Raw genomic sequence first — 17,380 nt, 5'->3', positions numbered from 1 at the left:
TTCAGGGTTCTGAGGGTCCATCGATTTGCACATCTTTGATAGTGGCAGGAAACTGGAGCGCAAAGAGGAAACTCACACAAACGGGAAATGTGTGCCGGAGGCAGGATTTGAACCCAAGTCCCTGGCAGCAGTGCGAACCGCAATTGCAGACCCAATTGGATTGAAGGTACACAGGTGACTTCGTTTGCAATTATTTCCTTCATAAGTCTCATGTCGACTGAAGTGGTGATGTGTTTCCTCAAGGGACTAGCCAAGTCATTTGTTGATGTTCAAAAGAGATTGAAATTTATTTGGTTCCCATTAGGACGTTTTTCCCTGAAAGAGCTCGAGTTTATGAAAAATCAGTCATTCTTCTGTAAGCTGAGGACAATAACTTACCCTATTAAAGATGCATTATTGGTTTATTTTAGGTGTGAATTCTGCAGTTGCCTTGGCATGGTCGAGTAATGAGCAGGCTTGCCAACGTTGGGGTAGGTTTGATTTACTGGGCTTGGAGAAGGATGGAGACATTATATTGGGTGGAATTTTTGGGGTGCATTCTTACCACGTTGAGCAACGCCATCTCTCGTTTAGCAGTCTTCCGGAGCCGGCAAAATGCCTCAGGTTAGTTCAGTAATTTGGAACACATTTTCCCTCAAGCTGCTTCAAGGTTTATGTGATCAAATTCTGAATTAATTTTCGAATTTAGGGTAAAAAAAATCCATCACTTTGCTTTTGCAAAATTGCCCCAAATTGCTTCATAAAATTGCAGGTACTTTTGCAATTTGTTTAATGTTGTAACATAGTAAGACAGCAACATGTGCGCCACAGGATCCCCAATTAGTCCCGTGCCATACACTCTAAAACCTCTTTTAGGATTTTGGGATGAGAGATAATTGCTGGTTGAGGCATTACGAGAGTATTCTGGCTCTTATTCGAAATACTTCTGTTGAGCACAGGAGGGAAGGTCAGTGATCGCCTTCATGTTTCATTTTAAATTCCGCATACTGTCAGGTTTTTTTTCACGTCAGTTAAAATTTTGTGCTCAAGGATTTGTGTTAGAGCATCGAACAATTAAATTCCAATTTAGAGAGTATAGTTATTAATACCTAAGTGGAGGCCCCCTCGGATAGAAATGTCATTGTTGTCTTTTGCGTTTTGTTTTCAATTGTGTTTTTTCGCTTTATCTGCAGCTTTCAGTTCAGAGCTTTCCGTTTTGCACTGGCAATGATTTTTGCAATTGAGGAAATAAATAATGATACAGCCCTCCTTCCCGGTGTCACATTGGGATACCGCCTATACGATTCTTGCAAGTTGACCCAATTATCGCTAAAAGCAACTATGGCATTTCTGAACAAACCCGAGGAAAGCGCATCCCCTGATAACTGCCAAAGCTCCTCCATTGTTTCGGCGATTGTTGCTGATTCTGGATCCACGAGGTCTTTAGCAATAGCACCTTCCATTGGTGCCTTCAAAATTCCTATGGTAAGAAATGGCTTTTAATAACTCTGTTATGTAATGTGAATAAGCTTGTATCAACGGTATACGATATGATGTTACTTGTATCATTTCATCCGTTACCGAAGAAAAATTCGGAACCTGTGTTGTTCATCCAAAAGAGGCTGAAATCTTCAATTACATGCCCATTTGAATATATATTCGCGACTGTGAGATGGTCCACTACAATTACTGTTGATTGTTCTTTGGCTCAGCATAGCTATAGCTTTATCACAAGGCTATCTTTCCACTTCCTTGAGCATGTCTCTTCGAAGGCCTCATTTCAGAAACTTGAGATGAATAGAAATAAACTATGAGAAAGCAAACATTCAAAAATGATTTCAAAAATTAGCAATTTGATAACGCAGATCTCTATTCCTTGAACTTTTGAAACTAAGTGTTAGTAAAATTGGAGGGAAGCAACATAACACATGAATGTGATATCTATCCAGCCTATCCAGCAGCAAACCACACCATAAACATAATGCAAAAGAATGCAATGCAAACCCTGCAGGAAGCAGAGAATCGTGATTGAAAGTTGTTTCTGGGACTGGAGACCTGTGATTATTGGTGTGCTATGGGGGTCAGTGCTGGGACCTTTCACAAATGTTACTTTCGTAAATGATCTGGATGTGAATGTACAAGGCATGATTAGTAAGTTTGAGGATGATAAAAAGTTTGGAGGTACTGTTGATAGCGAGCAACGTTATCAAAAATTACAGAGGAATCTTGATAAGATGAGGAAGTGGCTTAAGGATTGGCAAATGCAGGCAAGACTGAGATGTTGCAGTTTAGAAAGTCAAACCAATGTTTTGATTTAAACAGGAAATGGTAAGGTCCTGAAGAATGTTATGGAACAGAGGGACCTGGAGGCAAAAGTAGATTGCTCATTGAAAGCAATGGACATTGTGGTGAAAAATATATTTAGCATGCTGGCCTTCATCGCTCAAGGTGTTGTGTATAGGATGGGGCATCATGTTACATTTGTATAAAATCATTGGTGAGGTTGCACTTGGAGTATTGTGTACAGTTTGGGTGCCATGTTATTGGAAAGTCATCGTTAAACTGGAAAGTGTACAAAGAAGATTTACAAGCATATTGACAGAACTCGTAGGCCTGAGTTATAGGGAGAGATTGGCCAGGATAGGACTTTATTCCTTGGAACACAGGAGAAGGACAGGTGCCCTTCTTGAAATGTATAAAGTCACGAGAGGCACAGACAGAATAAATGTATATTGTGCTTTCCCCAGGGATAGGGAGTGAAAACCAGTTGTTATAAGTTGAAAGGGGAAAGATTTAAGAAGGACCCAAAGGCCGATTTTTTCACACAGAGAGTGGTTTCCATGTGGAATTGGCTGCCAGAGAATGTGGTTGAGGCAAATACAATAGCAACATTTACAAAAAGAACATCTGGAGAAAAACATGGATGAGAAAAGTTTAGAAGGATATGGACCAAATGCTGGAACTGGAATTAATTGCATGTCAACCATCATCAGATTGGACCAATTTCAGCTGAAAGGCCTGTTGTCATGTTATGTTACTCTTTGGCTCTATGACTGTATGACCCAATGACTCAATGATAAAGAAACCTGCAAGAGGCTAGAGAAGAAATTGTGGGGGTCCTGGCTGATATATTTGCATCATCATTAGCCATGGGCGAGGTCGCAGAAGCCGGAGGGTAACGAATGTTATGCCCTTAATCAAGAAGCACTGCAAAGGCACACCAAGGAATTATAGACCGATCCTCAGCCCACTTCCCAAAACTTCCACTTCCACGCATACATGCCCACTTTGGTCCTTGAGGGGTCCTAAACTCTCTCTCTTAATACTGTTTACATTAACATACTTCACGACTCTCAGTAATTCAGGTTTGGGTTTATCATAACCTTCTCAGCCAAAGCTGTCTCATGCCCCATTTCACCCTCCTGGTTTCCTTCTTCAGTAAACTCTTGCATCCTCTTCATATCACCAGGGATTCCTTGATCCCAGTTGCCTGATCCTGAGCTATACCTCCTCCTTTTTTTCTGATCGAGGCCTCATTATCTCCTGCTGTCAAGGTTCCCTACCCCTGCCAATATTACCCTTCACCCTCAGAGGAACACATGGATCTTGAACTCGAGTTATCACACTTACAAAAGGCTTCCCACTTGTTGGAAAACAAACTACACCAGTCAAACCCCACAAGCTCCTGTCCAATTCCACTAAAATTTGCCTTGCCCCAATTTAGAACTGTGGATCGGTTTTGTGCTTCTCCATAACGATTTTTTAAACATAAAAGAACTATGGTCACTGATCCCAATGTCCTCCTTCACTGTCACCTCAGTCAACTGTCCTGCCTTATTTCCCAAGAAAAGTTCCAGTTTTTCCCCTTCCCAAGTAGGACCCTCTACAGACAGCTTGGGAAAAATTCTGGAAGATATTTAACAAATTTCACCCCACCAAAACCTTGAACACTATGGAGTTCCCAGGTTTTTATTAGCAAAATTGAAATCCCCGACTGTGACAATCCGATTTCTCCTGCAAGTGTCCACAATCACCTTGCATATTTGTTCCTCTAATTCCCATTGACTATTTTAGAACCTCCAATAATGTCGCCATCCTCCTCTTATTTCTTCACTCCACCCACAAAGCCTCATCGGAAAATCCTTCAGTTATTTCATCACACTAAGGTTTTGGAGGAGATCTGAAGCTGGGTTGTGGGTGTTGAGGTTGGTTTGCTCGACGAGCCGGTTTGTTGTTCTGCAGATGTTTCATAGCCATGTTTGCTAACATCGTCAGTGCTGCGTCTGATGCTTCAGTGTGTTTTCCCACTTGGTTTTTAAACTCTGGAGTCTGTTGCGATGGGACCCCGATTCTATGGTCTTTCTAAAGTGCACAAGCCGGAAGTCCCCCACAGTCTTCCTACTAGGCACTCCATCGCACTGATTAGCCAGAGAATGACAAATAAGACTCAAGCACCTGTCAACAAATCACCCCACTCCATCAGCTCAGCCCAAGAATTCCTCAACTCCATAAAAGACATAAAGATAGAGGACGAAGAGACTATGATATCATTTGATGTCACCACCCCATTCACATCAATAGGCATACCAATAGCAAGGGAAACAATGGCAGCACTATTTGAACAAGAACATGACTTCAGTGAAACCATCTCTAGGGACAACATGCTTAAACTACTGGACATATGCCTGGCCACCCACTTCACCTTCAACTGCCAAACATACGAGCAAATCAATGGGACACCCATGGGATCGCCTATCTTCAGAGTCAGAGCAGAAGCAGTAATGCAATGACTGGAAAGGACGGGCCTTCCACAAATCCAACTTAAACGATGGATACACTACTTAGACGACACCTTTTTCATCATTATAAAGAAGACAGAAGAGACACACAAACTCATGAACAACTCCCTCACTGGACTAAAATTCACCAGCGAGGAGAAGATCAAACAACTCCCATTCCTGGATGTGACAGTAGAGTGCAAGACAAATGGGGGACTGCAAATGAAAGTACACCAAACAATCACACACAGAGACCAGGTACTGAATTTCAATAGTAACCATCCCAGCACACACTAATGAAGATGCGTGCGAACACTATTTATAAGGACAACAACACACTGCAGCAACGTGGAACGACGCCAGGCTGAAGAGGAAGAGGAATAGCTCTTCCAAGTGTTCAAGGGTAATGGATAGCCAAAGATCTGGGTCAGGCGATGCCGACAGGCAGAGCATCAGAAAGATTTTACATGCCCCAACACACTCATCAAACTCCCCTACATCAGGAAAATGTCAGAACTCACCACAAGACTTCTACGCCCGCTAGGCATCAGAGTGGCACACAAGCCCACATCCACCCAACGACAAGTGTTCACCTGAACTAAAGGCCCACTCCAAGCCATGGACAGGACCAATGTAATCTACAAGATGCCCTCCAGAGACTACAAGGAACAGGACATGGGACAAACAGGAAGGACAAGAGTACATGAACATGAACTGGCTACAAAAAGACACAACCAATACTCATTCATCACCATCCACCTGGACAAGGAGGACCACCACTTGGACTGGGACAACACCAAGATCCTGGGACAGGCTGGGCAAAGACAAGTACGATCATTCATGGAAACATGGCACGCCACAAAGCAGGTTATGAATAAACACATTGAAGTGGATCCCACAGGCATTCCACGATGGAGGAAACCCGCAAGTGAAGCAATTCATCGCAACGAGCCCCAGAGTTTAAAGACCAGGCGGGAAATCACATTGACGCTTCATCAGAAGCTACACTGAGGATGTTACCAAGCACAGTAACGAAACATCTGTAGAACAACAAGCTATTTCATCTCTAACAACCGCTGTAATATTCATCTTAAACAAAAATACAACTCCCTGTCCCCTCTTTCCTCCACTTCTGTCCCGCATGAAGCACCTGTACCGTGGAACATTAAGCAGCCCGCCCTGTCTCTCCCTTTGCCATGTTTCTGTCATGGCGATAATATCCCAGCCCCAGGAACCTACCCACGCAAATTAGGTGGATTGGCCACGCTAACTGACCAATTCCTTTCAGGGGTGTGATTTTGGTTGGGATTGTACTGACAAATGCAGGGTTACAGGGAGAGTGTAAGGGTGTGGGTCTGGCATAATGCTAACAATGGTACTAGCGAAATAAGGGCTTGCTTTAACAGTAATATAAAGTTTGAGCAATGTTCTACAGTAGGTCTTGTAGAATTACTTATATAACCTACACCTGCTTTTTCTATTCACTCCATTGGCTTCAACGGGGAGAGACAAAATACAAGATCAACAGTGGACCCTATGTACTTTATTGCATGAAGCAGGAATTAGCACCAGGAACCCTGGAGATACAGAGAGAGAGAGAGAGACAGATGAAAGAATATTCGAAGACGTTCTTCAAGTTAAATTGTAGGGATTAGACATTATGTGCGGCTGCAGTTCGGAGACGGCGAATCAAAAAAGAACTAAGTTTGCATAAATCTTGGGAGGAAATATTTGATTGGCAGCCATCATTTGAAATTATTAAATGAGTAGTGTATTCTGGTTTAAGAAGAGCCACCCCTATAAGCACCACACAATTTTGAATCATTGCACTTAAACACTAACGTTTTTGCCTTGATATCATGAACAGCCACAAATTATAATTGAAACGCAAATGTTTTTGCTTTAATTTTGACAGGTCAGCTACTTTTCTACCTGTGCGTGCCTGAGCAATAGAAAAGAATATCCATCATTTTTTAGAACAATACCGAGTGATTACTATCAGGCTCGAGCATTAGCCCAGCTGGTGAAACATTTCGGATGGACCTGGATCGGGACAGTTAAGAGTGACAATGATTATGGAAACTTTGGAATGCAAACATTCGAAGAGGCAGTCCAACAATTAGGCGTTTGTATAGCTTTTTCCGTGTCATTTCATATAACACATGCTCGAGAGAAATTACTGAAAATAATTGACACCATAAAAACTTCCACGACAAAAGTCGTCGTTGCCTTTGTGGGAGAATCAAACATGCGTACTCTTCTAAAGGAAATGCTAAGACAAAATGTCAGCGGCATACAATGGATTGGAACTGAATCGTGGGTTTCCGCGTTGGTTCTTCCTCCAGAGGAAAGTAAAAAGATTGCTTCTGGTACAATTGGAGTTGCAATTCGCAAAGTCAGCATTCCAGGGTTGAGGGAATTTCTCATGAAAGTTCATCCATCCTTATATCCAGGCAACCATTTGGTGAAAACGTTTTGGGAACATTGTTTCCGCTGCACTCTAACTGGTGGAAACAAAACAGATTCTCGAAAAACTGAATCAGAGCTTAAGGAATGCACCGGGAAAGAAAATCTGCAGAATGTCCAAAACGAATTTACTGATGTGTTGCAATACAGAGTCACGTACAATGTGTACAAAGCAACTTATGCTATCGCTCATGCACTGCACAATATGGCGTCATGTAAACGTGGGGAAGGACCTTTCTCCAATGGCAGTTGTGCAAATGTTTCAAATTTTCAACCGTGGCAGGTGAGGAACACTTTACGTATGTGGATGACTGTATTTACGTTCAAATCCAGATGTGGCCAAATTCACTGTTGAACATTTGTAATTAATGTAAACGATTTCATATTTTGTTTTTGTTTCAAGTTACTGTATTACATGAGAACAGTGAACTTCATAACCAAGATCAGCGAAAAGGTTTATTTTGACAAAAACGGAGACCCTGTCCCTACATATGACATTGTAAACTGGCAGCCAAATGCCGTCGGTGGTGTTGACATTGTAAATGTTGGGCTCTATGATGGATCAGCTCGTACCGGAGAAGAATTTTCAATAACAGAAGGGGCAATTGTTTGGAATGGAGAGCAGACGGTCGGTAATATTTTTACACACTGTCTTTTTTTTATAATTTCAATTTCTCTTCTCTGCAATGGAAAAGTAAACTGATGGTTGCTGTATCAAATTCGCGTCCTACCCGCTGCTGCCCATTTCCTGATGTGAAGGATAATTGCAACTAATCAAACAACGTTAAACAGAACATATCTGCTCAATAATTCCAAACTCGTTTAGCTTGATGAATGCTGAGTGCAATACCAGAGAGATATTTTGATTGCAGCCACTTGAACAGCAGATTTTCTTTGCACATAACTGGTTTAATTAAATTTCGCAAGAAAATGTGGTTTTAAAATGAATTATAAATTTAACTACATGTTAAAATTTACTGAATGAACACGTAAATGTATGAGCCACAAACATTAAAACTAAAGCTATGGAAAAGTTGTTGAATAGATGTGAAAGCAAATCTAAGGGAGCAATGGATATGTTCGTTGTGCATAAAGGAATATTATGAGTCATATTCGTCTTGGCCATAGAACATTACAGCACAGTACAGGCCCTTCTGCCCTCGATGTTGTGCCAACCTGTCATACCGATTTCAAGCCCATCTAACCTGCACTATTCCACGTACATCCATATGCTTATCCAATGACAACTTAAATGTACCTAAAGTTGGCGAATCTACTACCGTTGCAGGCAAAGCATTCCATTCCCTTACTACTCCATAAATATATTGGTGACACAAAACAACCAAGCCATGGCCAACAGCAGAGATTCTAATCATCTCCCCTTCATATTCAAAAGCATCAACATCGCTGGCTGCGACACCATCAGCATCACAGTGGGTACCATTGACCAGAAACTGGACCAGACTAATATAATTTCTGTGGCTACTAAAGCAAGTCAGATATTCAGAAAACTGCATTAGTTAGCTAACCTCCCAGCTCTCCAAAGCATAACCATGCCATCAAGCACAAGCCTGGACTATGATAGCATCTTCCCTCTTGCGTGGATAGAGGCAGTTCCAATAAATCTGAACAACCTTCACACCATCTCAGAAAAAGTGACCTACTTAGGTGGCATCACACTCGCAAACATTTACTACCTCTACTACATCTTCTCAGTAGCAGCAGCTACAAGATACTCTGCAATAATTCAACAATGTTGCTTTGACAACACCTTCTAACATGTTCACTTCCATTTGGAAAAACATTGGAAATAATTCCATGCGAGGTCCAACACCTAAAAGTTCCCCGGTCAGCCACTCACCATATTGATTTGGAAATAATTTTCAGATTCTCACATGTGACAACCATGGCCCTCTCTACAACAAATGGATTTCAACTGCGGGAAGGCACAAAATGACCAACTGGAATAGTAAGGTGCAGAGCTGGATGAAGACAACAGGGCAAGCAGCATCAGAGGAGCAGGAAGGCCTTCTGGTCTAGGCCTGAAACGTTAGCCTTCCTGCTCCTCTGACGCTGCTTGGCCTGCTGTGTTCATCCAGCTCTATACCTTGTTATCTCACATTCTCCAGCATTTGCAGTTCCTGCAACCTCTGAATGGCCAACTGGAGATGGGTAATAAATGCTGGACTGAACAAAAACCACCACATCCTGTGAGTGAGTGAAGAAAAACATTTATATTTCTGAATTTGGTTTTCATTTTACCCATTAAACGGTGTTAGTGCACTTTGCATCCAATTTTATTTGGTTGTTTCCTGATTTCCTTTTATCAATAATAAATGAAGCAGATCCGAGGACACATCATGAGTGGTATTATCAGAACCTGAATTCATTGAAAATATCCTGTTTCTGCAACTTCAAATCTATTGCAAGCACTTTACAGTGGCTTCAAACTGCGACATGATGAGGCCACAAACGGTTATATATTTCTGACAGGGCAATCCTAACTAAAGGTAAGAGAAATAGGTTTCTTTTATCTTGCTGAATTGCAGAGTGAATGTTATACATTGGCCACATGGAATTACTAATATTTCTCCACCATTGTATTCATATTCATAATCAGGTTCCTCAAGCTGTTTGCTCTGAAAGTTGTCATCAAGGAACAAGGAAAGCAAATAGAAAAGGACAACCCGCTTGCTGCTTTGACTGCATACCATGTGCACAAAATGAAATTAGTAACACAACTGGTAAGAAAACACCATTGCAAAGGCATTGCTGCTTAAATTTGATGTCTGCATTCCTCAGACGTTGAGATTCCTCATATAATGACAAAGTCTTGTGTTGGTTTTTCTTAGATTCCGTTCATTGCATAAGGTGTCCATTGGAATTCAAATCTAATGAGAGACGGGATCAGTGTGTTCCAAAGGATATAGTATTTCTTTCCTTTTTTGAGACATTGGGAATAATTTTGGTGACACTGGCGTTGTTTGGAGCCTGCAACACTCTTGGTGTATTCGCAATATTCTATGCCCATAGACACACTCCAATTGTTAAAGCTAATAACTCTGAGTTAAGCTTCCTTCTTCTTTTTGCCCTGACACTTTGTTTTCTGTGTTCAATTACATTCATTGGTGAACCTTCAGTTTGGTCTTGTATGCTCAGCCATGTGGCTTTTGGTATTAGTTTTGTTCTTTGCATATCTTGTGTATTGAGTAAAACAATAGTGGTGGTGATGGCATTCAAAGCAAAGTTTCCTAACAATAATATGATGAAGTGGTTTGGACCAAGACAACAACGGCTGATGGTTTACATCCTTACCCTGGTACAGTGTGCAATATGTACTGCCTGGTTAATTGTATTTCCACCTTATCCTTTGAAAAATACCGTTCACTCTAATGAAATAATCATCTTTGAATGCAATGTCGGATCTTTGTTAGCCTTCTATTGTGTACTCGGTTATATCGGATGTCTGTCTTGCGTGTGTTTTGTGGTAGCTTTTCTAGCTCGACAACTTCCAGATACTTTCAATGAAGCTAAACACATAACATTTAGTATGCTTATCTTTTGTGCAGTTTGGATAACTTTTATTCCAGCTTACATAAGTTCACCAGGGAAATACGCTGTGGCAGTTGAAATATTTGCGATTTTGGCCTCTAGCTTTGGTCTACTTATTTGCATTTTTGCCCCAAAATGTTATATTATTCTTCTGAACAAAGAAAACAATTCAAAGAGGAGCATAATGGGCTCAGTAGCTTCCAAAAAGAGTTTTGAAAATGTTCATAAATGAGGCCAGGATATTTTAGTCAATGATGATTTTGTCATAATATAGCGAATGGGAATTCCCTATGGAGAGCCATAAAGCCAAATGTTTTTGCTGCACACATTCTACACAATCCAGCGAATCCACAATGATTAGCAGAATTTGAAATTTTGAAGTCGAGCTGATAATTTTGACCATTTTATACCTCTTGCCCAATTTTCAAAAATCAGAATTGAAAATCAGGTGTGACTCTTTTTTTTTAGTTTAGATCCAGGTCACATTTAGTTTCCTCATCTTGGCTTGGATTTCTTCATTGCATGGAATTTCTATTTGAAACTTGTTTTATCTGTCAATAAACAATTCCTTTGAAAACTTGGCCTATTCAAGTGTCCAAAATGGATCACCCAAAACTCTTTCACAAAATGCATTCATAAATGTGTCGTCACTGTGCTATGTTGACTTTGAGAGTGGTGATGATTGTGAGAGTGAGGGGTGATTTTGGTGGTGGAAAGAGGGCAGGTCTTGGAATCTTTGAGTTCACCATTTTGGCAGAATGGTGGAAAATTGAATGCACAGCTTTTCTTTCAGAATTAGTTTCCTTTTTACATTCCAAAGGAACTCACTAATAACTTTCTTTTCCCCAAGCACGTTGTGTGAATTTAATTAGTGTGAACCATTTGTTTTACATATGCATCTATGTGCACTTTCCCACCAGGATGTTTTAATTCATACTGCTGTATTATGAGTTTGTCACATTCAGCACCGTATTTACCAAGCCATTCTCGAAGTGGCTGTTCTTCTGGCAGACAATCACCTACAGCACGCATAGTATTCTTCCTGAAGTGAAATCAACAGATTACACATTGCTGTTTTCAACATATTTTTTTCCAATGTTCATGCACATTATCTGCAATATGTCCATGGATATCAGTCCTTTTCGATCTAAGTAAAGACATCAGGAGTGTTGCTGTTCCTCATGGGCAAAATTACAGAAACCATTATTAAACACGATATAATTAAATATTTGAACAGGCATAATACCTTTAAAGGGGAGTGGAGGTGCTTAGTTGGGAGTCATACATATCCAAAGCACTCAGTTCCTTTGAACTGAATACTGAGTGTGAAAGAATTCAACAGTCCTGGATGAGGAGATGTCTACAGGCCTGTTTTATCTTGGGAGAAGTGTGTGGTCCAGGAGGATTGTTGAACAGTCCTTTGTGGATTGCCAATCCTGGGATGGAGGAATGTTAACTTGGGAACTGGGCTGTGGGGTGATAATTTTGCTGTAGTGATGATTCTACATCTTATAATGCATTTTCATTAAATAAATTTACCTCTTCCATGCAGTAGTCATTGTCTGTCTTTAGCTCTCAGTTTACTCGGCAGCAGTGAAAGCCTCTCATTTTTAGCTAGAGTTGGTAGACAGATAACTTGTAGCAACTAAACTTTATTACAAGAATAAAGTTTCACTCCATTCCCGGGAAGTACATATCAGACATTTCCAACACCGTATTTTGGCAAATCTAATGTTTCGGGACTCGAAACTTCATCAGAAAAGGGGGAGGGCGAGAGGGTTCTGAACTAAATAGGGAGAGAGGGGGAGGCGGTTCAAAGATGGATCAAGGAGAAGATAGGTGGAGAGGAGACAGACGAGTTAAAGAAGCGGAGATGGAGCCATTAGATGTGAGTGTAGGTGGGGAGGTGGGGAGGGGTAGGTCAGTCTGGGGTGGATGGACACGTCAAGGGAGCGGGACGAGGTTAGTATGAAGGAAACAGGGGTGCGGTTTGAGGTGGGAGGAGAGGATAGGTGAGAGGAAGAACAGGACAAGGAGGCAGGGACGAGCTGGGCTGGTTTTGGGATGCAGTGGTGGGGGGGAGATTTTGAAGTGAAGAACAGTCAAACACAATACCATATAGAGGGCACAATTCCAACCGGAGTGCAAGGGCAAAGGTACCTGTGTGTACATATCATGTATCACTGAAAGTGGCAGTACAGGTGAAGATAGTTAATAAAATATGTCGTGTTCTTTAATTTACTCATAATTACAAGGAGTAAAAAGGCAAGGAGATGATGATGAACTCGAACAAGTCACTTGTGGATCCCAAAAGGAATATTGTGCACAGTTCTGTGTAAAAAAAGAATATATTGTAAATGTGTGACAGCAGTGGAGGGAGTGCAGAAGCAACTGAAAAGGAAGGTTCCATGAATTACAAGTTGAGATGCGACAATAGATTGAAGAAGTTAAGACCGTTCTTATCGGAAAAAAAGAAGGCTGAGAGGAGAATTGATCGTGGTTTTCAAAATCATGACCAGGCAGGATATATGAGATCGGTAAAAACTAATTCCAATCAGAAAATAAAAATAAATCAGATTGTAAGTGATCTGTCTAAGGTGCAAGAGTGATGTGAGAAAAATCTTTTTTTTTGCACTGAAAGCACTAACATGGAAAGTACTGTCTGCAAAAATTGAGGAATAAAGTTCAATTTGACATGGTCAAGACCGCACCGAGTGGTTATTTGAATAGAAATAGTGTTCAAGGATATGGGGAAGCTTCTGGAGATTGGCACGAGTATTAGAATCATTTCAGGCACAATGGGCGGAGCAGCCTCCTTCTGTGCTGTAAGAAGATACAGCAATTGGATGCACATAGGAGCATGAGGATGGCAGAAAGTTTTGGACAGCAGTTTTAGAGATGTGGTGACACAGAAGGTGCAGGTGGATGGATGGATAACTGTTAGAAGAGGCAGGCATCCTGTGCAGGAATTCCCTGTGATCCCCTCTAACATGTATACCATTTGGGATACTGTTGGGGAAGATGACCTATCAGGAGATAACAACAGTAGCAGGTAGATTGGTGGTGCCACAGCTGGCTCTGTTCTTAAGAATGGAAGGAAAAAAAGAGCACAAGAGCGGGAGTGGGGACTCTGTAGTTAGGGGAACAGTTAGAGGTTTCTGTTGAACGTAAGAAAGACTCCAGTGTGGTAAATTACTTCCCTGGTGTTAGGATTCAGGATGTCTGTGAACGGGCAGAAAACATTCTGAATGAAGAGTGTTAACAACCAGAGGTCGTGGTATATATTGGCAGTAATGTCATAGGTAAACCATCAAGGTTGTAATCTTGGAATTACTCCCTCTCCGACGTGCCAGAGGTGCTAGAAATAGAAAGATAGAACAGCTCAACACATAGCTAAAGAGAATGTGTGTAAGGGAGGATTTCAGACATCTGGGCTATCGGGATCTCATCTAGGGCAGGTGCAACATGGGCAAGAAGGATAGGCTGCATCTGAGTTGGAGGGGCACAAATATTCCGGCTGGGAGGTTTGCTGTGTCACTAAGGAGGTTTTAAACTGGCTTGGCAAGGGGCTCGGAACCGAATCAAAAGTGAATTGACTGAAAGGGAGCTAGAGTATAGGCTCGTTAAGACACAGAGTAAGCGCAGGGAGGGTGTGGTTGCTGATCAAACCGGCTTGGTTGAACTCAGTTGTATTTGTTTCAATGCAAGAAGTGGAACAGGTAAGGCAGATGAAATTGGAGCTTGGGTTAATCTTGGAGCTATGATGTTGTTGTTATTACAGAGGCATTTTTGGTTATTGATGTTCCAGGGTACAAATGTTTCAGGCGGGATAGAGGGTGATGTAAAAGGGATGGGGGAGTTGCATGACTTCTTAAGGAGATTGAAACAGTTGTATTGCAGGAGGACACCCTGGATGGTCATACAGCAAGGCAACTCGGGTAGCAGTCAGGAACAGGGAGGTTGCAATCAGAATGTCTGGGGTTTACTATAAGCTCCCAGCAGCCAACAGGAGATAGAAGAACAAATTTGTAGGCAGATTTTGGCCAGATGTGAAACTAACAGGTTGTCGTCGTGGGTGATTTGAATTTCCCATATATTCACTGGGACTGACTTGGCACTAGGTACACAGAAGGGGCACTGTTTGTGAGGAGCATCCAGGAGGGCTTCTTAAACCACTCTGTAGATCTCCTAACTGTGAAATGGGCCGTTCTTGGCCTAGTATTGGGAATGAGCCTGGTCAGGTAGTCAAAGTCTCACTCGGGGAGCAGCTCAGGAATATAGAACATAGAACATTACAGCACAGTACAGGCCCATCGACCCGCGATGTTGTGCCGACCTGTCATACCGATCTCAAGCCCATCTAACCTACACTATTCCATGTACGTCCATATGCTTATCCAATGAGGGCTTAAATGTACTTAAAGTTGGCGAATCTACTACCATTGCAGGCAAAGCGTTCCGCTCCCTTACTACTCTCTGAGTAAGGAAACTACCACTGATATCTGTCCTATATCTTTCACCCCTCAATTTACAGCTATGCCCCCTCGTGCTCGCCATCACCATCTTAGGAAAAAGGCTCTCCCTTTCCACCCTATCTAGCCCTCTGACTATGTTATATGTTTCAATCAAGTCACCTATCAACCTTCTTCTCTCCAATGAAAACAGCCTCAAGTCCATCAGCCTTTCCTCATAAGACCTTCCCTCCATACCAGGCAACATCCTCGTAAATCTCATCTGCACCCTTTCCAAAGCTTCCGCATCCTTCGTAAAATGCGGCAACCAGAACTGTATGCAATACGCCAAGTGTGGCCGTGATTACAATTCAGTAAGCTTTAAGGTATTGATGGATAAAGTCAATTGTAGTTGTCAGGTGAAATTTCTGAATTCGGGGAATGCTAATTACAACTATATTAAACAGGAACTGAAGAATATAGTTTGGAGGTAGGCTTCTGAGGGTAAATCAACAACTGGTTTGTGGGATATTTTCAACTCTAAGTTTTTGGGAACTCTGGAAAGGTACAATCCTGCAAGGATGAAGGATAATTATGGCAAATTTAGGGAACCTTCGATAATGGCAGATATTGTGAGCCTAATCAAAAAGAAAAAGGAAGCATTTATCAAGGCTGGGAGCACGAAGCCAGGGTAGAATACAATGAATTTTAATGCAAATCTTGTTTACCTGGAACTGCAATCACTATTCTTGAGGAGATGAGCAGAGGCAGTGTGCAAACAAAATTCCACAAAGAGCAACAAAATGATCAATGCACATGTTTTTTGGTGTTGCTGGCTGAATGAGGAAGACTATTGGTCATGCTTGGTAAGGAGATTCATTGAGCACTGCCTTGGAAGCTTTTGAGTTCTCCGAACTGATGTTCCTCCTTCACTGCTGAACGTAGTGCTCAGTGACAACTATACAAGTGTTCCTCAAATCCAGCAAAGTAGGAAAAGAAGTTAAAGTAACACATTACTCTTGCCATGTCGGAGATAACTAACTTAACTCAGCACATGGATCAAAGTTTGAGCTTTTTTTGTGTGTACCATGGACGTGTTCAATATTTGTACCAGCAGATTCATGGAGAAGTCAGACATTTGTAGTGAGAATGAGCAGGAATTTAAGCTGTGTTGGGAAGTACTGAGGCAAACCGTCAGAGTGGTGAATTATTAAAGATTTTAAGATGTGATTTTGCATCAACTATGTATATTATTCACTGTTCTTGCACAGTTAGCTAAAGGGAATCATCCAAAATAAGGTGTTTACCAATGCAGAAGCCCAGAACGTTCAGAAGCCCATCAATCTGCACAATCTATTCCATCCAGATAAGCTTTCACTTTCAAAATAAAGGCATGCAAGTACACGGAGAGCCCTTCACTACCTCCATTCCAATATATTTTCCAGTGATGACAGTCACTCTGGAAAGAAATGCAGAAGCCAGTTTACAAACAGCAGACTCTGAAGAACAAAGGCAGCATGGTGCCTCAGTGGTGAGCAATGCTGGCACAGAGCAGCAGGGACCCACGTTCGAGCCGTCTCTGGAGTGACTGCGTGAAATTTCTACAATCTCCCTGTGTTTGTGCGAGTTTCCTCCCACAATTCAAAGATATGCAGTGAAAGTGGACAGGCCATATAAATAATCAATTATCTGTTTCTGAAAAGATTGATCTTCAGTGGAATGCTGTGCAACATATGCCAACTCCCATGGTGTGTTGGTGGTGAAAGTGGAAGGCATTGGCTATGACCACACGACATACCACTGCGACTTGCAGGTCATTCTTCTTTGAAACGTAGCCTGGATGTTACAGACTGCTATGTCTATCTAGACATTTTCTGGGTTGTTGCACTGCAACTTGAGCAGGACAAATCAGATCTTCAGGTTTAAAACATATCTTTCTTCAGTGTTTTTTGCACTCAGTCTCCTAAACATTTTATCGCCAATATAGAAAATCTTCCTTTAAGATCATAAGATCTTGTTGTGTAAAAGGTTGATTTATTAACCATATTTGGAAAGTTAACTTATACATTAACTGTACTACCATTTTCGTGCTTCTACCTGACTTCATCAAAAACTAAAACTCAATCATTCAGACATATTTTGATGTAAATATGA

At 41.5% G+C, this 17,380-nt stretch overlaps 1 protein-coding gene across 1 annotated transcript; it reads left to right on the top strand.

Moving 5' to 3' along the window:
• The first annotated feature begins 475 nt into the window (after nucleotides 1–475).
• On the top strand, nucleotides 476–11,007 carry LOC125457781 (extracellular calcium-sensing receptor-like). Its single transcript, XM_048542376.2, has 6 exons — nucleotides 476–603; nucleotides 1,173–1,464; nucleotides 6,673–7,506; nucleotides 7,627–7,851; nucleotides 9,844–9,955; nucleotides 10,076–11,007. Exons 2-6 carry the CDS (start codon nucleotides 1,207–1,209, stop codon nucleotides 11,005–11,007), a joined length of 2,361 nt encoding a protein of 786 aa, XP_048398333.1. The 5' UTR covers nucleotides 476–603; nucleotides 1,173–1,206.
• The last annotated feature ends 6,373 nt before the right edge of the window (nucleotides 11,008–17,380 follow it).

This window comes from Stegostoma tigrinum, chromosome 14, assembly GCF_030684315.1.
Source record: "Stegostoma tigrinum isolate sSteTig4 chromosome 14, sSteTig4.hap1, whole genome shotgun sequence".
NCBI classification, from domain to species: Eukaryota; Metazoa; Chordata; class Chondrichthyes; order Orectolobiformes; family Stegostomatidae; genus Stegostoma; species Stegostoma tigrinum.
This window is presented reverse-complemented; position numbering and strand designations above follow the sequence as displayed.